This window comes from Haemorhous mexicanus, chromosome 25 (genome assembly GCF_027477595.1).
Source record: "Haemorhous mexicanus isolate bHaeMex1 chromosome 25, bHaeMex1.pri, whole genome shotgun sequence".
Taxonomy (NCBI): domain Eukaryota; kingdom Metazoa; phylum Chordata; class Aves; order Passeriformes; family Fringillidae; genus Haemorhous; species Haemorhous mexicanus.
In genome coordinates, this window is record NC_082365.1 from 3,491,312 (window position 1) to 3,515,650 (window position 24,339).

Consider the following 24,339-nt stretch of genomic DNA (forward strand, 5'->3'; position numbering starts at 1 on the left):
TGGTGATGGGTGGGGAGAGCCCCCAGCCCCTCTGGGCCAGGCTCAGGGCGGCTGAGCTGGGCTCAGCAAGGCAGGAGCAGCGTGCTGCACTCTGGGCTGGCTGGCAGAAGGGAGCCTGAAGCTGCCAGCAGAGCCCAGCCCGGGGCTGGGGGGGTCCCAAATGAGCTCACTGGCATTCCTGGGGTGAACACAGGAGCCTTCCTCACCTTCCTCCTCATCCCCCCTCACAGACACTCCCCATTTTGGGGTGTGGGCCCAGGCTGGAGCTTCAGGGAGCCAGGGCAGGGGTGCCCTGGGCCAGGAGGTTGTGCTTGGCTGGAAGGTGCCAGCCCAGCTGAACACACCTGAGCTCCACCTGGGCGGTTTAAAGAACGCTTATGAAGCGAAAACAGCAGCCCTGCACCTCCAGGGAGGGGGCAGGGGGGGCTCCCTGCATGGCCTGACCGAGCAGGAACCTCTCTGGAACCTTGGTTCAGACATAGCTGCTAGGAAAATTGCACTTTGTGATTGTCTCATGAACACTTTTTGTTCGTTTGTTCGTCCCTCCTTCCCAAAACTAGATAAGGTTTTTTTCTTTTTTTACAAACTCGGCTTGAAATATAAACCAGGTAAAATTCCCATTGAAAATAATGAGAATCCAGTATCAAAGGTGAAATCTTCCAGGGGAGGGGGTGGCAGGACAGGAGGGGGAAGCAAAGAAACAACAACTGGAAGGAGGAGAGCTGTGGGAAGGGAGGAGCAGGGAGGTTTAATCCCCCACATCGGAGTCGCGGTCCCCGATGAGCCAGAGCACGTGGAAGCTGAGGGCCAGCAGCCCCGTCCCAATCAGGTCCCCCAGGGCTGTCAGGTACGGGATGGAGAAGTTGTCGGGGTCCAGGTGCCTGCCCCACATCCAGTGCACCATCCAGTCAGCGATGTAGAGCAGGATCAGCACCTGCAAGAGCCACGGCAGGCACAGCCCTGAGCCCTGCAGCCCCACAGGAGCTCTGCAAATCCTACAGGAGCCCTGCAAATCCTACAGGAGCTCTGCAACCCCACAGCAGCCCTGCAAATCCTACAGGAACCCTGCAAATCCTACAGGAGCCCTGCAAATCCTACAGGAGCCCTGCAAACCCCACAGGAGCTCTGCAAATCCTACAGCAGCCCTGCAAATCCTACAGGAGCCCTGCAAATCCTACAGGAGCTCTGCAACCCCACAGGAGCTCTGCAAATCCTACAGGAGCTCTGTAACCCCACAGCAGCCCTGCAGCCCCACAGGAGCCCTGCAAATCCCACAGGAGCCCTGCAAACCCCACAGCAGCCCTGCAAATCCCACAGCAGCCCTGCCTGGCCCTGGGGAGCAAAACCCTGTAGGAACAATTAACCCCATGGGAACAACAACCCCATGGGCACAATCAACCCATGGCCACAATTAACCCCACAGGCACAATTAACCCCATGGGGACAAATAACCCCACGGGCCACAACAACCCCAGGGGCACAGAACAAAACAACCCCGTGGCCACAACAACCCCAGGGGCACAATAACTCCATGGGAACAACCCCATGGGCACAACCACCCCACAGTAACAATTAACCCCATGGGAACAACAACCCCGTGGCCACAACAACCCCACAATGACCCCATGGGCACAATAAACCCCATGGGCCACAACAAAACAACCCCATGGCCACAATAACTCCATGGGAGCAACAACCCTATGGGGACAACAACCCCATGGCCACAGTAACCTCGTGGCCACAACCACCCCAGGGGTCACAACAACCCCATGGGCACAATAACTCCATGGGCACAACCACCCTGTGGCCAAACAACCCCATGGGCACAATTAACCCCATGGCCACAATTAACCCCATGGGCACAATGAACCCCAAGGGCACCACACAATCTGCACGGGATCCTCCCAAGGGTCTGTGTGTCCCTCACTGCCCTGTGGGCTCCCCCAGCTCCAGGAAATGCCAGGGCCAAGGGCAGCACCTGGCACACATTCCCTGCAGAATTCCACATCCTAATCCATCACCAGGCCTTTCCAAACTGCCAGATCACCCCCCAGGACAGATCAGGACACTCTGGCTGTCAAAAAAAGTCTTCAAAAAGAGACAACAGGCAGATTGTAAACTCCCCAGGAATGGCAGGATGGAAGAACCGTGTGCACAGGTGTCCAGGAGGGAGCACCTGAGGGACCCCTCTGCCCAGGTAAACTCCCCAGGAATGGCAGGATGGAAGAACTGTGTGCACAGGTGTCCAGGAGGGAGCACCTGAGGGACCCCTCTGCCCAGGTAAACTCCCCAGGAATGGCAGGATGGAAGAACTGTGTGCACAGGTGTCCAGGAGGGAGCACCTGAGGGACCCCTCTGCCCAGGTAAACTCCCCAGGAATGGCAGGATGGAAGAACTGTGTGCACAGGTGTCCAGGAGGGAGCTCCTGAGGGACCCCTCTGCCCAGCACAGCATCTCTGGGCAGGGACAGGGACACCTGAGCAGTCCCAGTGCAGGTGCCACCCGTGTCCCCTGAGGCAGCCCAGCCCCCCAGGGCCCCCAGCTCACCTGGAGCAGCGCTGCTGTCATGTAGAAGACGATGAAGATGAGGGTGAGCGTGGTGTGTCCCCCCTGCATGGAGTGGATGGTGTAGAGGAACACCAGGTGCCCGGGCACCACCAGCAGGAAGAGCACGCGGGCAGAGCGGGAGTTCACGTCTGCAGAGGGGACAGCAGGCCACAGTCACACCCTGCAAGTGCCCCAGGGCAGCTTGGGCAGGGCTTGGGAGCCAGCTGGGCCAGCAGAAGGTGCCCTGCCCGTGGCAGGGGGTGGCACAAAATGAGATTGAAGGTCCCCTCCCACCCAAACCACCCTCTGCCTCCATGACCCAAGGCTGGCAGGGATTTTGGGGTGTTTGCAGGGCCAGGAGCTGCCTGGATGATCCTGGGGGTCCCTTCTGAAACAGGGGGATAGAAATTGAACTTGGGGTAGAGAGCAGTTTTGGATTTTTTGTTTGGTCTTTTAACTTGTGTACTCACAAAACAACCTACAGAGGGAGAACAAAGAAGACTCAAAACTCCTCAGGAAAGAGAGATAAAAAAAGGCCCCCAACTAACCTTGAGACTAAAACAACAAAAACCCAATCTGAACTATAAACACCACATTACAACTACGTGACTAAAAAGCTGCACAGGCCCATAAAAATAATAAACAGTTTAATGCATATGCATGTGTTTTCTATGCATATGCAACAGGTTGGAAGATAAAGCAGACTCAAGAATTTTCAGGAGTGCACACGTCCTTGGGGAGCATGTGTCCAGCACTGAAATAAATCTCACCATCTTTACAACTTCTACAAGCTGTGGAGTATTTTTTCCACTGTTCTGCGTTGCCAGGCACTGTGGGTTCTATTTCCACCTGTCAGAGCTGGGCAGGTGCTCACTGGGCAGGTTTCTTTATCTCTCCCACAGCCCATCCTCCCTCCAGGAGATCTCTGCTGTCCATGGGCCATTAATTATTAATTATCTGCTGTCCATGGCCACTGAGTGTCCCTGCAGGGCTGATCAAACTCCACCATCCCATGGGAGATGCTCCGCCCAGGGGAGGAGCCAAGCATTCCTACCTGGATCCAATCTGCCCTGGGCACAGCCCAGCAGCCTTTGCCCACTGCATTCCCAGAGGAGCAGCTTTCTGCTGCCCTGCATTCCCAGAGGGAGAGCAGGCCCATCTCCAGCAGCCCTGGAGCTCCAGAGGAAAACTCCCCCCTTGTGCAGGATCCCTGCTCCAGCAGAACCACAGCTGGCACTGCAGGAGGGCTGAGCCCCCTGGGATGGGACTGTGCCACCACCCTGAGCCCCCCTGGGATGGGACTGTGCCACCACCCTGAGCCACCCTGGGATGGGACTGTGCCACCACCCTGAGCCCCCCTGGGATGGGACTGTGCCACCACCCTGAGCCCCCCTGGGATGGGACTGTGCCACCACCCTGAGCCCCCCTGGGATGGGGCTGTGCCACCACACTGAGCCCCCTGGGATGGGACTGTGCCACCACCCTGAGCCCCCTGGGATGGGACTGTGCCACCACCCTGTGCCACCCTGGGATGGGACTGTGCCACCACCCTGACACACAGGGCCAGGGCCTGCTCTGACCCTGGCAGGGTTCTTTTGTATCACTGCATTGTTTGTTTTATTTTTATTTTCTTCCCTAATAAAGAACTGTTATTCCTGTCCCATACCTTTGCCTGAGAGCTCCTTAATTTCAAATTTATAACAATTAGGAGGGAGAGGTTTTACATTTCCCATTCCAGGGGAGGCTCCTGCCCTCCTGAGCAGACACCTGGTTGTTCAAACCACAACATCCACAAATCCCCTTCCAGCTTAAGATAATAAAGAACTGTTATTCCTGCTCCCATATCTTTGCCTGAGAGCCCCTTAATTTCAAATTTATAACAATTCAGAGGGAGGGGGTTTACATTTCCTATTTCAGGGGGGCCTCTTGCCCTCCTGAGCAGAACCTGTCTGCTCAAACCAAAACATGCACAAATCACCTTCCAGCTCAGGATAATAAATATTCCTATTCCCATATCTTTGCCTGAGAGCCCCTTAATTTCAAATTTATAGTAATTCAGAGGGAGGGGGTTTACATTTCTCATTTCAGGGGGGCCTCTTGCCCTCCTGAGCAGAACCTGTCTGCTCAAACCAAGACACCCACAAACCCCTTCCAGCCCAGGACACCAGACCCACATTTCCCCCCCAGCAGAGCCCTGGGTGGGGCAGGGCAGCCCCAGCCTGACCCCGAGCAGGGCTGGGCCCCCTCTGCTGTGGCCAGGGAGCCCAGCTGGCCCCCAGCCCTGCCCTCCAGGGCTGTACCTGAGCTGAAGAAGGTGCTGCAGGGGCTGGGGCACTTCCGAGGGGCCGTGCCAGGGCTGTCTCCAGGCTCCCCACTCATGTGCAGGTAGGTGGAGATTCGGCTGGCCTGCACTGCCACCAGGTTGCCACCCACACCTGGGGGAGAGGGGAATTGCTGTGAGCCAGAGAGAGGTTTGAGAAGAGGATCCATGTTTAGCCCTGGAAGAATTTCCCACCAAGGTTGTTGGCATAGAAACCAAGAAAGAATAAGGGAAAAGGAGGGGGAAAAAGAGGGAGGGGAAGAGGGGAATCAGTGTCCTGAAATCCCAGACAATTCCAGCCTGGCAAGAGCAAAGGGTGACAGGGTGGCACGGGGTGTGCCCCAGAGGAGAATGAGTGTCTCAGTGAAATCCCACACGATCCCAGTCTGACAAGAGCAAAGAGTGGGGCAAAGGGTGGGGCAAAGGGTGGCAAGGGGGCAGCCAGACCTGTGTGCCCTGGCACCCCAAAAGAGAATTACTTTCCTGAAATCCCAGAAAATCCCACTTTGCCAAGAGTAAAGGGTGACAGGGTGACACAAGGTGTGCCCCAGAGGACAATGAGTGTCCCCAAGTCCCAGACAATCCAACTTTGCCAATAGCAAAGGGTGACAGGATGGCACAGGAGAGCCAAACCTGTGTGCCCCAGAGGAGAATGAGTGTCCCCAGGTCCCAGACCACACCAGTTTGCCCAGAGCAGAGGGTGACAGGGTGGCACAGGGTGTGCCCTATAGGAGAATGAGTGTCCCCAAGTCCCAGACCACCCCAGTTTGCCCAGAGCAGAGGGTGACAAGGTGGCACAGGGTGTTCCCCAGAGGAGAATGAGTGTCCCCAAGTCCCAGACCACCCCAGTTTGCCCAGAGCAGAGGATGACAGGGTGGCACAGGGTGTGCCCTATAGGAGAATGAGTGTCCCCAAGTCCCAGACCACCCCAGTTTGCCCAGAGCTGCAGCCCAGGGCGGGGCAGGACTCACCATTGATGACTGGGGTGAACACTGCCATCCCAGCAAAGTTGGGGTCCGACACCGTCCTGTCCAAAATGAGCCCCCCGACGCTGCAGGGCAGAGGGGGAGTCAGTGCTGGGGTCACCCTGGGGGGCTCTGGGGACAGGGCCAGGGCCAGGCTCACCTGCTGATGGCCATGGCGATGATGACAGGCTCCCAGCCCGAGTAGAGCACCTCCCTGGTGGCAGAGTTCCTCCTGGCAATGATGATCCAGATGGGCAGCAGGGACAGGAAGAAGGCGCACACCAAGGGGTTCACGTAGGCTTTGCTCTCTGGGCAGGGGGAGAGGGAGAAAAAGAAGCAGAAAAGTCAAGGCCACATCCCTCAGGAGCTCCAGGAGGAGCAGGGAGAGTCCAGGCCAGCCTGGAGTCTGCAGGATGTGGTGGCTCCTTGCCACAGCTGGAGCCTGTAAAACATCTGGATGTGTCCACCAGCAGATCTCAGTGAGGTCTCTGCCATCCCAGCTCTCATCCCTGCTTCCCACTCCCGGGCAGGATCTCCCAGTGCTGCTTCCTTCACCCCTGAATAACCTGGCTGAGTCCCAGCCCCGTGTCCCAGGGAAGGAAGGAGGAGGAGGAGGAGGAAGGAGGAGGAAATTGGGAGTCTCCAGCTGCAGCCCTGCCCTGAGGATCCCCAGCTGGAGCTGACAGCTCAGCAGATGGAACCCAAATCTGCCTTCTCCCACTGCTCCAGCCTCAGGCAAGGCCCTGGAAGGGTCCAGGCTCTCCCTGAGCACCTCACCTGGAGAGGAGGAGGAGCACAAGGCAGTGAGAGGCTCCATCCCCTCCCCTAACCTGAACCAGGCCCAGCTGAGGGAGCTGCAGGCAGGAACCCCACACACCCCAAGGAAGATTCCAGAGGCAGAGGGTGAAACGAGAGGGAGACCCAGCAAGGAGCAGGCAGAGACTGAGCCTCTGCTGCTGCTCACCCAGCTCCTTGTACAAGCCCCAGCTGATCCCTGAGAGCAGAGCCAGCGTGATGAGGTCCCCCAGGCTGGCAGCGATCGGCGTGGCCACGTTGTCAGGATTGATCCCCATCTTCCTGGAGCCGATGATCACCCCGATCATAATCATGCCTGAAAGAGGCAAAACCCACCAGCATTAGGCCGAGGGGAGGTTAATACTTCAGGAAGGGGTGCCCAGCAGAGGGGGGGCTCACCCAGGACTAGGGAGGCAATGAAGGCAGTGGCCACGCTGCTGGCACACAGCAGCACAGCGTGGTCCATGCTGAAGTGCCCATCTGGGATCCACCCAAACACCACAGCTGCAATCGAGGCCAGGAAGCCAACCACGGTGGCCTGGACCTGGAAATGGAAAGCACAGGGTCACCAAGACACCAGGACAGTCCCACCTCGGTGGGCTGGACCTGGGAATGGAAAGCACAGGGTCACCAAGACACCAGGACAGTCCCACCACGGTGGGCTGGACCTGGGAATGGAAAGCACAGGGTCACCAAGACACCAGGACAGTCCCACCACGGTGGGCTGGACCTGGGAATGGAAAGCACAGGGTCACCAAGACACCAGGACAGTCCCGGGGTGGGGAGAGCCTGAGCACGTCCAGAGGAGGCAGTGAGGCTGGAGAGGGGCTGGGAACACAAACCCTGAGGGAGCTGGGGGTGCTCAGCCTGGAGAAAAGGAGACTCAGGGCTGCCCCCATCACTCTCACAGCTCCTGGAAGGTGCCTGTGCTCAGCTGGGGCTGGGCTCTGTCTGCAGGGACTGACAGACCCAGAGCACACAGCCTCCAGCTGCACCAAGGGAAACACAGGCTGGGTATCAGGGAAAAGAGGGATAAAGTTCTGGAATGTTCTGCCCGGGGAGGTGGTGCAGTCCCCATCCCTGGGGGTGTTTAACAAAGCCTGGATGTGGCACTGGGTGCCAGGGGTGGGCTGAGGGGTTGGGGCTGGGTTGGACTCGATGACCTTGGAGGTCTCTCCCAGCCTGGTGATTCTGAGTTCTGTGAGAGGGTGCCCAGAGAAGCTGTGGCTGCCTCATCCTTGGAAGTGCCCACAGCCAGGTGGGAGCAGCCTGGGAGAGTGGAAGGTGTCACTGCCCATGGGAAATGGATGAGCTTGTTGGAGTTCTGGATGCTGAGAATTTTCAACTCTCTGTGCTGAAAGGCACAGACTCCCCAGAGAGCACTGCATTTGACCTGGGGCTGTGGAGAAGCTTCCAAAATTGATTGATAGCACTGGGATTGTGGGTGTGGAGTTGGTCAGAAGTGTGTCATGTCACAGAGTGGAAAACTTGGAGTTTGGGGTTTTAGAATATAGAAACAAATATGAAGCAAGATGGAGGTTTTAGGGCTGAGACAGGTTGTGCTTCATCTTCTTCTCCATGGGTTTGGGTGGTGTTTTGTAATTGGACAGAAAAGTCCCCACTGAGGGCTCTGTGGGATCAGTTATTGGGGTAAAAGGGAAAATAATCCAGGTGTCATTTCTCAATTGGGTAATTCAGCCTTAAAAGACCTTGTAAGGAGAGACAGTTGGCCATTTTGGGCCTTGCTAGTGAGACTGCAGAACTCAGGCTGTGAGACCGTGACATTGATAGAAACAATGAACACCTGAGTGTGAACTGAACTCTCCTCTCCAGTCCTTCACTCCTGACAGAGGCAGAAAAGGAAGCTGAACACCAGCGTGACCTTTAAGGTCCCTTCCAACCCAAACCACTCCATGATTCCAAGAGGGAAACCCCACCCAGGGGATCAGAACCCAGCAGGGCAACACCAGCCCAACCTGCAGGGCCACCGAGTGCCTCCCCAGCAGACACAAACACCAAACCCTCCCCATCTGAACCTCCCAGCCTTGCCAGACTGGGCTTGGCCCAGCTGAGACATTCCCCTCCCTCAGCTTACCTGAATCAGGGCCATGTTCCCTGTAATCATCTTCCAGAGCTCTTTGGGGGTGTCCATCTGGCCAATGTTAGCCTGTGAGAGGAAATGAGGCACCACTTCAGCCTGGCAGCCCTTCCCACCTGCCAACAGCCAGATTCCTGCCTGCCAGGAGCAGCAGGGGACTCAAACCCTCGGGAGAATAATTCAGGAGGAAAGGGAGTGAGAAGGGGAATCAACACCAACCAAAAATCCAAAAATTTTGGTGTCACCAACCAAAAATCAGATGGAAATGCTGCAAAATCAGCAAGGTCTCTCTGTGCCCCGGGTGCTGGTGTTCACAGGGGTCCCAGGATGAGGAGGATCTGACCCCATGGTTCAGAAGGCTGATTTATTATTTTATGATAAATATTACAGTCAAAGAAAATGATCTATTAAAGCTATAGTAAAAGAATAGAAGAAAGGATTTCATCAGAAGGCCAGCAAGGAAAGGAATGGATGATAATAAAATCTTGTGGCTGACCAGAGAGTCCCAGACAGCTGGGCTGTGACTGGCCATTAATTAAAAACAACCAGATGAGACCAATCCCAGATGCACCTGCTGCATCCCACAGCAGCAGAGAATCATTGTTTGCATTTCATTCCTGAGGCCTCTCAGCTTCTCAGGAGAAACATCCTAGCGAGAGGATTTTCCATAAAACGTGTCAGGGACAGCCCTGCAGCCACCAAGAGCATTTCCATGGCTCTCCCTGCAGCCCTGGCTGGGTCAGGCTGCCCCAGGGCAGCAGCACAGCCAGGGAAAGCTCCAGGGAAAAGCTGAGCAAACAAGGCTGGGGACACGTGGGGACACGGAGAGGACAGGGGGAGGCTGAGCAGGATTAAAAAATAACCCAGGAAATATCCTGGGTGAGAGCAGCCAGGCCCAGGAGGTGGAAATGGCTTCAATTCCTGGTGTAGGATCCAAAGGGAGGCAGAGGAATGGCTGCAGGGCACGAGCTCTGCTCCTCCCTGCCCCTCCAGGGTCTTGGTGGGAAGAATGGGTGAATTTATACCCAATTTACATCATTGGAAGGTGATGAACTCAGGAGACAAGGGAGAGGCTCAAACACTGGAGTGGGAAATGCATTTTGAAGGAATGCATTTTGAAGGAATGCATTTTGAAGGAATGCATTTTGAATTTTGAAGGAGTTGGAGAAGGGACCTGTCATGGTTTGAGGCTGGGGCAATGCCAGTGCCTTCATGAAAATGTATTTTCTCTGGGGTCTACTGCGAGATGTGATCAGAAATAGAGTAAAGCAGGCTTTAACTTAGGAAAAAAGGGGAAAAGAAAGTTTATTACCTTACACTGTATAAAAGAAACACACAGAACTCAGAATGAAAACTTTCTAAACTATTCTTCCTCCCACATCACAGCAAAACAAAACTTTGGATTTCCAACTCAGTCACCACCCTTCAGATCACTAACCCTCAGCCTATCACTACTTTTGAGATAATCAATTCTCATTTTATCAAGAAGAGAGGAGTGTTTTTTGTACTCTAAGCTTTTCTAGGAAGCACAGCTGAAACCTCCTGTGGTTTTATGTTAAATGTGGCACTGCTTGGAGAACAGTGCCATCCTTTTTCTGTGACATCTTTACTATTTGTGACATCTTTTTTCTGTGTCTAGTGCTCTTACTACTGCACTCACTTCCTCCAAAGCAGGAGAGACCTTTGAGGTCTGTCCTTTTTTAGAGGATGGGATTTATTTTTCTTATTTTACACAGGCAGGAAGGGTGAGTTCAGCTCACACCTTCACAGCGTGGCTCAGAAGGTCTCAAGACCCTCAGGTCCAAGGATTTACTGACCAATAAAACCCTGCCAAGGAGGATATTTATGGTTTGGACCCCACTTTGAAACATTTCACTTGTGGACTCGTGCTTTCCTAGCCAACCATGCTGTGACACACAAACCCTCAACTCCCTCCAGCTCCTGCCCAACAGCACAGCAGCAATTTCCTCCTCTCAAACAAGCAATCCAGATTGATTAATTGATTAATTGATTAATTAACCCCCTGCTCTCCTTGCTGGATGTGCTTCACTGAGACACTCCCACCTCTGGGGCAAATTCTGGGGAGGAAGAGGAGGAAGGAATGGGGAAAAACCAACAAAAGCTGAGTGGAGCAGCAGATCCAGCACAGCAATCTGAGCTCCAGATGAAGCCTGACCTTAGAATTCCAGCAATTAGGCTGGGATTAGCACAACCTCCCTGCAGCCCCTTAATCCTTTAACTGAGGGGGGAGTTTGGCCTCTTAATTGGGAAAGGAATTTCTGAGGTGCCCTAAGGCAGCACTAATTAGAAACCCCAGGGCTGAGAAAGGGCTGCAGGCTGTGCAGAGAGCTCAGGGTTTGTGTTTGTGGGTGCCCAGAGGAAGGAAGGAATGGTAAATCTGACTCTGTACCTTCAGAAGCCTTCAGGCTGACTCTGTACCTTCAGCCTTCAGGCTGATTCGTTATTTTAATATATTATATTACAGAATACTATATTAAACTGTCCTAAAGAATAAAAAGAGATTTACAGAAGGTTAAAAAATAATGATAAATCTGACTCTGTGCCCTCAGAAGGCTAATTTATTATTTTATGATATTATATTAAAGAATAGTATACTAAACTGTCCTAAAGAATACAAAAAAGAGATTTATAGAAGGTTAAAAAATAATGATGAATCTGACTCTGTGTTTTCAGAAGGCTAACTTTTTATTTTATGATACTATATTATATTAAAGAATACTAAACTATCCTAAAGAATACAAAAAAAGAGATTTACAGCAGGTTAATAAATAATAATAAAAACTTGTGACTCTTTCCAGAGTCTGACACAGCTTGGCCCTGAGTGACCAAACAGTCAAAACAATTCACATGAAATTAGTGAAACAATCTTCAAACACATTCCAAAGCAGCAAAACACAGAAAAAAATGATGAAATAATTCTTGTTTTCCTTTTTCTCTGAAGCTTCTCAGCTTCTTAGAAGGAAAATCTTTAAGAGATTTTTTTGGAAAGTATCAATGGAACACTTGTTTTGTATTTGTGGGGTGCTCAGAGGAAGGAAGGACTGATAAATCTGACTCTGTGTTCTCAGAAGGCTGATTTATTATTTTAATATATTATATTAGTCCAAGCACTGCCCCTGCCAGCCCCAGGAGGGGACACACAGGTGCCACAGTGCCCCTGTGCCAAGGACTGCCCCTGCCAGCCCCAGGAGGGGACACACAGGGGCCACAGTGCCCTGCCCCAAGCACTGCCCCTGCCAGCCCCAGGAGGGGACACACAGGTGCCACAGTGCCCTGTCCCAGCACTGCCCCTGCCAGCCCCAAGAGGGGACACACACGTGCCACAGTGCCCTGTGCCAGCACTGCCCCTGCCAGCCCCAGGAGGGGACACACAGGTGCCACAGTGCCCTGTGCCAGCACTGCCCCTGCCAGCCCCAGGAGGGGACACACAGGTGCCACAGTGCCCTGCCCAAGCACTGCCCCTGCCAGCCCCAGGAGGGGACACACAGGGGCCACAGTGCCCTGTGCCAAGGACTGCCCCTGCCAGCCCCAGGAGGGGACACACAGGGGCCACAGTGCCCTGTCCCAGCACTGCCCCTGCCAGCCCCAGGGGGGGACACACAGGGGCCACAGTGCCCTGTGCCAAAGCTGCCCCTGCCAGCCCCAGGGGGGGACACACAGGTGCCACAGTGCCCTGTGCCAAGGACTGTCCCCGAGCAGCCCAGCCAGCAGGGGGAAGGTCCTGGTGGCCAGGACAGCCAGGATCCAACAGTGGAGAGGGAGTCAAACAAAGGGAATTATCTGTTTGTCTGTCTGTCTGTCTGTCTGTCTGTTTGTCTGTCTGTCTGTCTGTCTGTCTGTCTGTTTGTCTGTCAGACAGAAGGGGTGGACAAAGCTCAGCCTCTGTCCCTGCAGGTGAGGAGGAGGAGGAGGAGAAGGGAGGAAGAGAGGAGGAAGGAGGAAAGAGGAAAGAGGAAAGAGGAGAGGAGGAGAGGAGGAGAGGAGGAGAGGAGGAGAGGAGGAGAGGAGGAGAGGAGGAGAGGAGGAGAGGAGGAGAGGAGGAGAGGAGGAGAGGAGGAGAGGAGGAGAGGAGGAGAGGAGGAGAGGAGGAGAGGAGGAGAGGAGGAGAGGAGGAGAGGAGGAGAGGAGGAGGAAGGGGAAGGGGAAGGAGGAAGGGGAAGGAGGAAGGAGAAGGAGGAAGGAGAAGGAGGAAGGAGAAGGAGGAAGGAGAAGGAGGAAGGAGAAGGAGGAGAGGAGGAAGGAGGAGGAGGAGAGGAGGAGAGGAGGAAGGAGGAGAGGAGGAAGGAGGAGAGGAGGAAGGAGGAGAGGAGGAAGGAGGAGAGGAGGAAGGAGGAAGGAGCTGCCAGAGATCAGAGAGAACCTGTGCAGCTCTGCTGTGCCTTCTCCTGCAGCAGGGGCAGGGCTCAGAGGAAAGGGATGAGCCCAGCAGAATTTGGTTATGGGATTTGTCTCGTTGGCAGCCTCACACCAACAACTGTCACGACTTGGCCACTCCTTGGCTGGCACTGGCACAGCCACCAAACAGGTCACAAAGGGCAGTCTGGGCTACAACTGGTCAAACTGATGCTGTTGGAGCCTGCTGACTTGGCTAAAGCAACCCAAACATTCATTTTTGGATCATCCACAGGCATATCTGCATGGCAGGGGGAAGGAAATAAAACTAGCCAGTGCTAATAGATCATTGGATTCATCTCTGTATTGGATTCAACCCCACACTGGATTCATCTCCACGGCAGAGTGAACTCCAGCAGGACAAAGGCCCAGCTGGGACCTCCATCCCTTGCAGAGTCACTCCCCAGCTGTCCCCCTCCTGCTCTGGTGACACTCCTGTGCCCAGTTCCTGCTGGAGCAGCTGGATCCCAGCCCCAGCACCATTAACCCTTCAAACCCCATCAGCCAGCAGGGTGCAAACACCTTCCCACCACCCAGGCTCTGGTGCCTGGTGTCACTCAGATGGGGAAATCTGGGGATTTTACCCACCCAGCCACCCCCCAGCACACACACGAGCCCTCCCAAAGCTCCTGGGCACTCACAGCTGTGGACAGGCGGGATGCCAGGGTCATCTCCAGGTTCCCCTTCAGCCCCAGCAGAGCAGGGACCAAGATGAACACCTCAGTGACGTGCTTGAAGACATCCCAGTGCTGCAAGGTTAAAGCACACTCAGTAAATCCAGCCAATCCCACCAAAACCATCCAATAAACCCAGCCAATCCCACCAAAACCATCCAATCTCACCAAATTACATCCAATAAAACCAGCAAATCCCACCAAACACATCCAATAAAACCAGCCAATCTTACCAAAGCAATATCCAATAAAACCAGCAAATCCCACCAAACAGATCCAGTAAAACCAGCAAATCCCACCAAACACATCCAATAAATCCAGCCAATCCCACCAAACACATCCAATAAATCCAGCCAATCTTACCAAAGCAATATCCAATAAAACCAGCAAATCCCACCAAAGGATACTCAATAAATCCAGCCAATCTCATCAAAGCACACTCAATAAATCCAGCAAATCCCACCAAAGCATATTCAATAAATCCAGCCAATCTTACCAAAGGATATTCAATAAAACCAGGAAATCTCACCAAACACATTCAATAAAACCAGCCAATCTCACCAAACCAGCCAATCTCACCAAAGCACACTCAATAAAAACCAGCCAATCTCACCAAAGCACATCCAACAAAACCAGCAATCTCTCACCAAATTACATCCAATAAAACCAGCAAATCCCACCAAAGCACATCCAATAAATCCAGCACATCTCTGACCAAAGCACATCCAATAAATCCACCCAAATGTCACCAAAGCACATTCAATAAAACCAGCAAATCTCACCAAATTATACTCAATAAAACCAGCAAATCTCACCAAACCCATCTCCCAGAGCCCTCTCCCCAAACCCAGCCCCAGAGCACTCTCCCCAAACCCATCTCCCAGAGCACACTCCCCAAACCCAGCCCATCTCCCAGAGCACTCCCCAAACCCAGTCCCAGAGCACTCCCTACACCCAGCCCATCTCCCAGAGCACTCTCCCCAAACCCAGTCCCAGAGCACCCTCCCCAAACCCAGCCCATCTCCCAGAGCACTCTCCCCACACCCAGCCCATCTCCCAGAGCACTCCCCAAACCCAGCCCAAATCCCAGAGCACTCCCTACACCCAGCCCATCTCCCAGAGCACTCCCCACACCCAGCCCAAATCCCAGAGCACACTCCCCAAACCCAGCCCCAGAGCACTCTCCCCAAACTCAGCCCAACTCCTAGAGCACCCTCCCCACACCCAGCCCATCTCCCAGAGCACCCTCCCCACACCCAGCCCATCTCCCAGAGCACCCTCCCCACACCCAGCCCATCTCCCCTGGCTGGTGCCAGCCCTGGCTCTGGGCTCGGTGCCACCCCCCCACTGTCCCCTCTGTCACCTGGCACTGCCCCGAGCCCCCACCCCCGTGCCCTCCCTGCTGCCACCCCGGGCATTTCCCCCTCGTGGCACTGGCAGCAGCAAGCACAGCATCCCGCCGGGCTGGGACACAGCTCTGAGCCAGAAACCCAGGGAGAGACCCCCGGGGACAAAATCCACACACCAGAGGCCAAAACAGGGAAAGGTGGGGAGGCTTTGCCCAGTACTGGCAGTTTTTGGCACATTTGAGGTTTGGGCAGTCTCAGCTGAGAGCCTGTGCTGTGTCTTGCAAATATATATATATTTTTTTTTAATATATATATATATTTATATATTTATATTTATATATATTTTTATATATACACCTATATATTATATATTTTTAATATAAATATATATATAATATATATATATACATCTATATATACATACATACATATATCTATACACATATATATGTATACACATATATATGTATACACATAATATATAAAAATATATTAATACAATAATTATTTAGTAAAATAAAATTTTATAAATATAAAAAACTTACATGTAAAATTTTATATATGTAATATAATTATATGCATTATAGAATTATGTATAATACCTTATATTAATAAGATATTGATATAATAATATCTAGTATATTAAAATTTTATATAAATACAATTGTTATAGATAAAATTGTATATGTATAATATAGTTATATGCATTATAAAATTATATATAATATTATAATATTATAATATAATAAATATATAGTATAACAATATAATATTATATATATTTGCAAGACACAGCAAAGGCTCATAGCTTTTATCATATAATATAATATAATAATAATAAAATATTAATAACAATAATAAAATAAAATATAATAAATTAATAAAAAATAATAATAGCAATAGTAGTAATAATAATAATAATAATAATAATAATAATAATAATAATAATAATAATAATAATAATAATAATAATTCAGGATCTGCCCAGGATCCCATGCAGCTCTAGAGGGGTGAACTGGACCTGGATGCTTCTGGAAAATTCCTCCATCCCCCTTCCCAGCCACGGTTTGTTTCATTCCAAGGCTAAAGGGAGCTGGAGCTGCTGGCAGCACGGGCTGAGCTGCTGTGGGAATTCCACAGGAATTACAAAGTTTTCTTCCTAAAGGCCACAGGAATCAGGGCAGGAGAAGCCAGGTCTGAGCTGCTGTGGGAAAGCACCAGCCAAGGGGAAAGAGGTGCACAAAATGCTGCTGTGGACAGACAAGAGGACAAAAACGTGGCTGATGACAGCCTGCTAAAAACACCTCACAGCAGGAATGCTCTGTGGGATGGGTTATGCAGAGAGCAGGAAACCTCAGGGGTTTTTTGGCACTACCTTGGGGTGTGGATTTGTTAACAATCCCCAAGTATCTGTCAGACTGTCTCCCTTTTTTGTTTTTAACCTGTACCCAGATTTTCAGTGCAGGAGAACACAGGGCTGAGCACAGGCTGAGCTGCTGGGGGAATTCCACAGGAATTACAAAGTTTTACTCCTAAAGGCCACAGGAATCAGGGAGAACACAGGGCTGAGCTGCTGCTGGAATTCCACAGGAATTACAAAAAGTTTTCCTCCTAAAGGCCACAGGAATCAGGGAGAACCCAGGGCTGAGGTGATGCTGGAATTCCAAGGAATTACAAAAAGTTTTACTCCTAAAGGCCACAGGAAGCAGGGAGAACCCAGGGCTGAGCTGCTGGGGGAATTCCAAGGAATTACAAAAAGTTTTACTCCTAAAGGCCACAGGAAGCAGGGAGAACACAGAGCTGAGGTGATGCTGGAATTCCACAGGAATTACAAAATTTTACTCCTAAAGGCCACAGGAATCAGGGAGAACCCAGGGCTGAGGTGATGCTGGAATTCCAAGGAATTACAAAAAATTTTACTCCTAAAGGCCACAGGAATCAGGGAGAACCCAGGGCTGAGCCAGAGTCTCAGCCCCTTCTATTGCAGCTCTCAAATTTCTGTCGTTCCTTCAAATCCTGATTTTTTAAAAGGGCCTTCTGCATCCTGAAGGTGAGCTTTACAAAGGAATAATTCAGTTGTGTGATTGATTGAATTGCAAATAACTGCTGACAAAAATTGTCCAGAGCGCTGTGAAAGTGAAGACTTGGGCAGAGCTCAGAGTGTGCAAGATGAGAACTGACATTACAAACACCACGTGTCAACACCGACCACAAGGGCAGTGCCTGCTCCAGGAAGAGCTTCAGCTTGGGCTCAAATCTCTTTGGGGAACTTCCAGAAGAGCCAGGCAGGGACCTTGTGAAGGGAAAACACGCTTGAAATGCCCTTATTTTTTTCAGAGAACGATTCCAGTAAAGCTGTCCCGGATTAATTTCCCCCGTCCAGCCTTTCCTGTTTGGAGTCACTCCCCAGCTGTCCCGGCAGGTCCCACCAAGAGAGGCCAGGGGGATGAGCAGAGCCCAAAGGCACGCAGGGAAAATGCTGCTCTGGGCAGGACAGCGCTGAGGAGTGGCTGCCTGAGCACCCACAAACCCCAAAAAAACCCTCTGGCCTCCTGGCACCAGGGGCTGACACCGGAGCCTCTCGCTGCCCGCACCACCAGGGCTTGTTTACCCAGCCCAGCCCAGCCCAGGCAGCAGCTCCGAGCTGAGCTTTTCATTTCTGGGCTGCCCACAGCTCCCAAGTGGCCGTGTCCCCATCCCAGAGCTGGGCACCAGCCCAGTTCTGTGCCCCAGGGATGGGAGGCTCTGCCCAGGAGAAGCTGATCTGCTGCCAGGCACGCCTGGGGGACGTGGAGGGAGCAGCTCAGGAGCCTCAGCCTGCAAAGGCAGCGTTCCCACATGGAAACACAGCCAGGCTGGCACATTCCCACGGGGAACACCTCGGTTTTCATCCAGGGGGAGCTGCCAGCTCCTCGCTGGCCTTTCCTAAAAGTCACCTGCACAGCCTGTCAGGGGGACACTCCTGTCACCCCTGGGTGCCTCCTGAGCTCAAGGAATGGCGCAGGAAGCTCTGGAATGAGCCTGGCACGCACAGGGAGAAACATTAACCTGGCTGGCACAGCCTGGGCCAGCACAGCCAGCACCTGAGCTGGGAAAGGGCCAAGGGGAGCCAGTCCCAGGGCTGGGCTGTCCCCAGGGCTGGGCTGTCCCCAGGCAGCAGCAGGGAAGGGATTTGTCCCCAGCTGTGATGCACAGGCAGCACCTTCTCCTCTGAGCCAGTGCCTTCTCCTTCCTTCATTCCTCACACCTCTCTCACCTCCTTAAATTAACTGAGTTTAATTAACAAAGCCAGGGCTGGGACAAGGAGCTGCAGGGCTCCCCCATCTCCCCCTCCCCACCCAGCACACCTGGGGAAAGCTGTTCTCCCCTCTCCCTGCTGCTGCAGCAGCTCCAGCACTCCTTTACTGCAGCCTTGGCATTCCTCGGCGATTCCTTGATTATTCCTTCACCCCACCCAGCCCTGCCCTGCGGGTGCCAGGGGAGCACCAGCCCTACCTGCACGATGTCCAGCACCATCCCAGCAGCCACCGTGCCAAAGCCAGCCAGCAGGAAGGGGAACAGCACCTGCAGCCCGATGGAAAACGAGGTCTCCTTCAGGGGCGAGGGGGGCTCAGGGCCCCGCTCCGTGCTGGTGTCATCGCTCTCGTTGCTCTGGCTGCCGTTTTCCAGCAGGGCATCCTCCTCCCTCACCCCTTTGGCGTTGGCACGGGACTCCAGCACCACCACGTCCACACCGGTGCCCTCGGGCCGCAGGAAATGCTCGGGCCCCGCGGGCTGCCCGCAGCCCGGGCTGGCCAGGCAGTCCCCGGGCAGCACGGCCCCGTTGGCCTGGGGGGAATCCTGGTGCTCCAGCGTGGAAGTCATCCTGCAGGACACGCTCTGCTGACCCTTGGCTCGCTGGGCCTACAGCCAGCAACTGCTCCAGGAGGGATCTTCTGCCAGCAGCTTATCCACACGGCCTTCCCAGCATCCAGGAGGGAGCTGTGCCAGCCCTGCTCGCCCGCCCGGGAGTGCGGAGCCTGCTCCTGCGGCAGAGATCCCCATCAAGCAGCGCCCGGGGACGGGGACAGGAGCACAGGGACACGGCAGGAGCTGGGAAGGGCAGCAATTCTTCCCCTGGCTCTGCTCCTCTCCAGCGCCCTGTGCTGCAGCAGCCGCCGAGGCTCGATCCGAGCTCTCCTCCCGAGCCGTGGGATGCCTTAGTGCATCTTCTCCCAGGTTTTTTTCCAGCAGATAGAACGGGACAGAGGGAAAAGCAGATGAAGTAAAGGATGCAGAAGCTTAAAGGAACACTAAAGGAGAGGATTGGCTTTTAGACATGATCCCACTCGGGCTCTTCTTGCTGCCAGGGCTTTGCCACTTCTCCAGCGGCACCGTCCCTCTGCAGAATTCCACTCCGAAGGCTCCTGCGGGCTTTCTGCCAGAACAGCCAGCGATTCCACCAGGCTTGGAGTGTCACTGCCGCCCTCCTCCTCCTCCTCCCCCAGCAGGATTTCTCGCCCAGCAGCACGAGGCGAACACAGTTCTTACTCGCAGTAACAGCAGCTCCCAGCGAAGGTTACTCTCGGAGCTGGCCAGGCTGCAGGGTGGGGGCTGGCATTTGGGCAGCCTGGCATCCAACGCGCTTTTCCAAGAACTCGCCCGTCACCTGAAACACACGGGAGGAAAGCCGATATTCCGGGGGGTCCCGTGGCAGCCCGCATCAGCCGCTCCATCGGTTTCCTCCAACCTTCGCCGTACCCCCACCTCTCCCCGGCTGCTCTCCCGCACCCCCGGGGACCCTCAGCGGCTGAGCCGGGGGCTGCGGGGGCAGAGCCGCCCCCGGGAAGGGGCACCCGGGAGGGACCCGCAGGGCGATCCCCGCGGCCGGGGCTCCTCCCGCCTCCCGCTGCCGCAGCGCCGGAGCTGCCGCAGCGCCCCGCGAGCCGCCAGCTCCGGAGCGGATCCCCGCGGCGATGCGCGCAGCGGAGCGGAGCGGGGCTGCCGCCCGGCCGGTCCCCACGGTCCCGCCGCCCGTGTGCCCGCCGTGCCGCTGCCGTGCCCCGCCGTGCGGGTACCGTGTCCCCGCGGTGCCGGTACCGCCCGGAGCCGCTCGCTCCGCTCCCGCTGCGCACCCGCGGCTCCCTCGCCGCCCCGCGCTCTGCCCCGCCGGGCCCCGCCCCGCGCCGCCCTGACATCACCGCCGGCCAATGGCGGCCGCGCCAGCCTCGCCGCGCCGCGCTCCTATTGGCCCGATCCGCGTGGCGTCACGTCTGGCCCCGCCCCCGGCGCGGAGAGCGTCCCCGGTGCGGATAGGCCACGCCCCTTTGGCGCCGCGGGGGCGGGGCCTGTGGGTCACGTGTCGCTGAGTCCGCGCCGGGCGGGAGCGGTCCGTCTGTCTGTCTATCCGTCCCTCCGTCTGTCCGTCCTGCCGTCCTTCCATCCACTCTGCCATCCATTCTTCCATCCATCCTGCTGTCTGTCCGTCTGTCCGTCCCTCCATCCGTCCATCCATCTATCTCTCCATCCATGGATCCATGGTTCCGTCCATCCATCCGTCCATCCGTCCATCCATCCATCCATCCATGGATCCATGGTTCAGTCCATCCATCCATCCATCCATTCATGGTTCCGTCCATCCATCCATCCATCCATCCATCCATCCCTCCCTCCCTCCATGGCTGTCCCTGCTCTCACCTGGGCTGTCCAGGGATCCCTCGTTGGGGAAGCCTCCTTGTGCCCCCCTGGGGACAGGGAGCTCACAGCTGGCCAGAGGTGCCGGGCGATGCCACCCCCAGGGCTGCTTCCAGGGACCCCCTCCAGGGAACCACGGCTGGGCGCAGGCCAAGGAGCACCCGGGTGCTCAGTGGCACCCGCTGGGTTTCAGGCCTCTGCCAGGCTGAGGCAGCTCTGAACAGGAGCTCACCAACATTGTCACGTACTCTGCCTCTATTTCTGCCAAACTGTCCCACAACAAATAAATAAAGAGCATAACAACTCCTGCTGCAGAGGTCAGGTCCTTGTTGCTCTGTAGAATTCTGTGTTCCTGAATGAACCAGCTCCTCTGATTCATGCTTTCCTTTTATTTCCTTTTTTTTTTTTTTTTTTTTTTTTTCTTGTCATGAGTGGAAATTTTGAGCAGTTGTTTTTCCTTCCTGCCTTTCCTTTCCTCCCAGGAAACAGGCAGCAGCGAGTTATTGCTCAGGGTGATGATGTGAGCCCAGCTCCAGGCCTTGGAGACACACTCTGGGCCAATGAGGGTGCCTGGGACACTGGCAGTGTGTGGGGGAAGGGGAGGGCACATTCCCACATGGACACAGGGACTCAGCCTGCCTGGAGCTGCTGGCTCCACTCATTCCTTAAGGAAACAGAGGCAGTGCTGGGCAGGGATCTGTTCTGACTCTGGGCTCTGCCCCTCCAGTCCTGTCTGCTGCCACCAAGAGCTGGGCACAGCGAGGAGTTCTCCTGGAAGATTTGGTGCTTTTGGAGAAGAGGATGACAGGAACCTGTGGAGCAGAACAGGACAGAGAGAGCAGCACTCAGAAGGGACTTTTTAGATGGCAGGGAGTGGCAGGACAGGGGGGAATGGATTCCCACTGCCAGAGGGCAGGGATGGACGGGATTTGGGAAGGAATTCCTCCCTGGGAGGGTGGGCAGGCCCTGGCACAGGGTGCCCAGAGCAGCTGGGGCTGCCCCTGGATCCCTGGAAGTGTCCAAGACCAGGCTGGAGGGGCTTGGAGCAGCCTGGGACAGAGGAAGGTGTCCCTGCCATGGCAGGGGGTGCAATGGACCAGTGTAAAGTCCCTTCCAACCCAAACCATCCAGGGATTCTGGGATTTCAAGGGATGAGGAGCCTTTGGGGTCAGTTCACTCATTCTCAGGACCTCCACCAGCAAAGAAACCTCATGGAAAACTTGAGACATCCAGAGACACAACTCCAGCCACAGCCAACTTCCATGCTCCAGCTGGGACTGGAGCTCCAAACCCTGCCTCCAGCCCAGCCTCCATTCTCCTTTGTCCAAACAAACCTGGCTGCAAGGCTCTGCTTCCACCTTCATCTTTCCTTCCTGACTCGGAAAACCCATCCCTCCCCCAGGATGGAGCCTCCATTCTTCCCCCACCTCCCCAAAAACCACGTGCACCCAAATGTGACCTCACTGCTCCCCAGCTGCAGGCTCAGGAAGTGGAAGTGTGGGGACAAAAGCTGCCTGAGACAAGAAAACAGAAATAGATAAAACCCCCACCGGCGAGGCCGAGATCAAAAAAGCAGAGGATGAAAGGGCAGGAAATTGGGTTTCCAATTGCAGGGAGCAGGTAGCAAAGGCAACAAAAACGTTTGGAAAGGAAGGAGTTGAGCACTGAGCTGTGCTGGATCCTGGAATGCCTGGTGGAATGTGGTGCCCATGTGTTTTACAGCAGCCACGTGATTCTGGCCCTGCTGAACTGCCCAGCTCAGGAATGGCCTCAGGGATTCACAGGAGAATCCAGCAGGATAAAAGGGTTTGGCCAAAGTCCCCCAAAAACTCCTGACAGAGACGTGGCAGTGCCCTGAGAGGTGCCTCTGCTCCCTGTCCTGGCTCCAGCACTGCCTGTCACAGCCTCAGTGGAGCCCCAGCTGCTCCTCAGCAAGGATCCTGAGGGAACTGGGTCCTTAATTCCTTCGAAACAAGAATCTCAGCAGGAAAACAATCCTGAGCAGGTTATGGAGCAGGACCTGCCCCTTCAGATGTCACTGCAGGGCACAAGCAGCTCACCAGGGCAGGCAGCCACGTCAGCAGCTGGCCCTGAGCTGGGGCAGAAATGCAGCTCCAGGAAGTCCTGTTTTGCCAGCCTGGAAGCAAACAAACCCATCTCCATCCTTTTTTCCAAGGTCCCAGCTGTGTTCCTGTGTCCCCCACGTGCTGGGCCTGCTATGACAAACACAGGGCAGCCCCTGGCAGGTCCCTCCCTGGGGCTGGTGGCCACGTGAGAGCACCTGGGCCTGGCTTTCCTGTGTTCCACAAGGTCAGTGGATCCGGTGGGGCAGCAGGGACTGGGACACCTGTCATGGAGCCACTGGGGATGTGCCTCACATGGCAGCTTTGTTCCACTTGTGGGCTGGGAGGGAATTCATTTACAGTCAGAATTAGGCCCACGAAAACACTGATACCACAAGGCTGGCCAGGCCAGAGACTGATGATAAAAAAATACACAATAATCTGATAATTCCCCCCTATTTCCTGCTCCATGGAGACACTCTCACTTCCCAAAATCCCAAAGAGGATTTTGGATTAACATGCTTACATACAACAAGGCAGTCCTGCAGTACCAACATTTCAAACTCCAAGTGGAAGGATATCAGATGCAGAATATCTGAGCCAGGCCTCTCCGTGGGATCATCTGTGTAGTGCAAGGCCAGGACAATGTTCAAGTGAGCTGAGCATTTACAGGGCTGCAATAAACCACCCCATTGTGCTGAGTTAAAAACATCAATTAAAAGAGGCATGAAAAGCCCCCTGGGAAAAGCTGCATGATTTGAATGTCACTTGTAAGACCCCCTGCCCTGTGAGCAACCCCTGAGTGCCAAAGAGCATTTTCCCTTTGTCCCCTGCCCCCTTGCTCTAACCACCCTTCCATGTGGTCATTTTCCTTCCTGCTGAGAAGTGACTGCAGCTTCCTCTGGGCCCCCCACCACAGCTCTGAGCTCAGCTCTGCAATCAGCAGAGGCATCTGCAGGAGCAGGGCCCTCCCTTCCCCAGCTGAGCCCTTTATCTCTGCCTGCTGCTGCCCCGGGAAGCTGTGGGAGTGGAAAGCTGAGCCAAGCCCCTGCTCCAGTGTCACACAGCCAGGAAAATCATCCCCTGGGCAGCACCTCTGCACCATTGCAGGCCCTGAGATGGTGGCACAGAGCTGCCAATGCTGCAGAGACCTCACAGCAGCACATCTCCAAAGAGCCTGAATTCGGGACTGAAGGGACAAAAATTCTGTAAAAGTGCCAGAGCACCAGCAAGGAGTGAAGAGATTGGCAAGAATTTGTGCAGGGTTCGAGCAGCACTGAAAACCAGAGAATTGAGGGTCACAGGCTGAGCTGCAGGGGAGGAATGCTCCTCTCTAACAGCAAAGGGCACCACAGGCTGTAGCTGAGCAGCCTCCAGGTTCTCAGTGGATGTCTCACTCCACAGCACTGAAAAAAGGGGAATTTTCACAGCACCTACTGGAG

The 24,339-nt window shown here is 54.4% G+C and overlaps 1 protein-coding gene across 1 annotated transcript; it reads right to left on the bottom strand.

Annotated features, from left to right (window-relative positions):
• Positions 1-519: 519 nt before the first annotated feature.
• Positions 520-19,025, bottom strand: SLC41A1 (solute carrier family 41 member 1). Its single transcript, XM_059867430.1, has 10 exons — positions 18,657-19,025; positions 13,780-13,887; positions 8,723-8,794; positions 7,027-7,171; positions 6,797-6,943; positions 5,993-6,140; positions 5,839-5,918; positions 4,848-4,982; positions 2,548-2,696; positions 520-934 (listed from the first exon to the last, which is right to left on the bottom strand). The coding sequence occupies exons 1-10, from the start codon at positions 19,023-19,025 to the stop codon at positions 749-751; spliced, it is 1,539 nt and encodes a 512-aa protein (XP_059723413.1). The 3' UTR covers positions 520-748.
• Between the last annotated feature and the right edge of the window lie 5,314 nt (positions 19,026-24,339).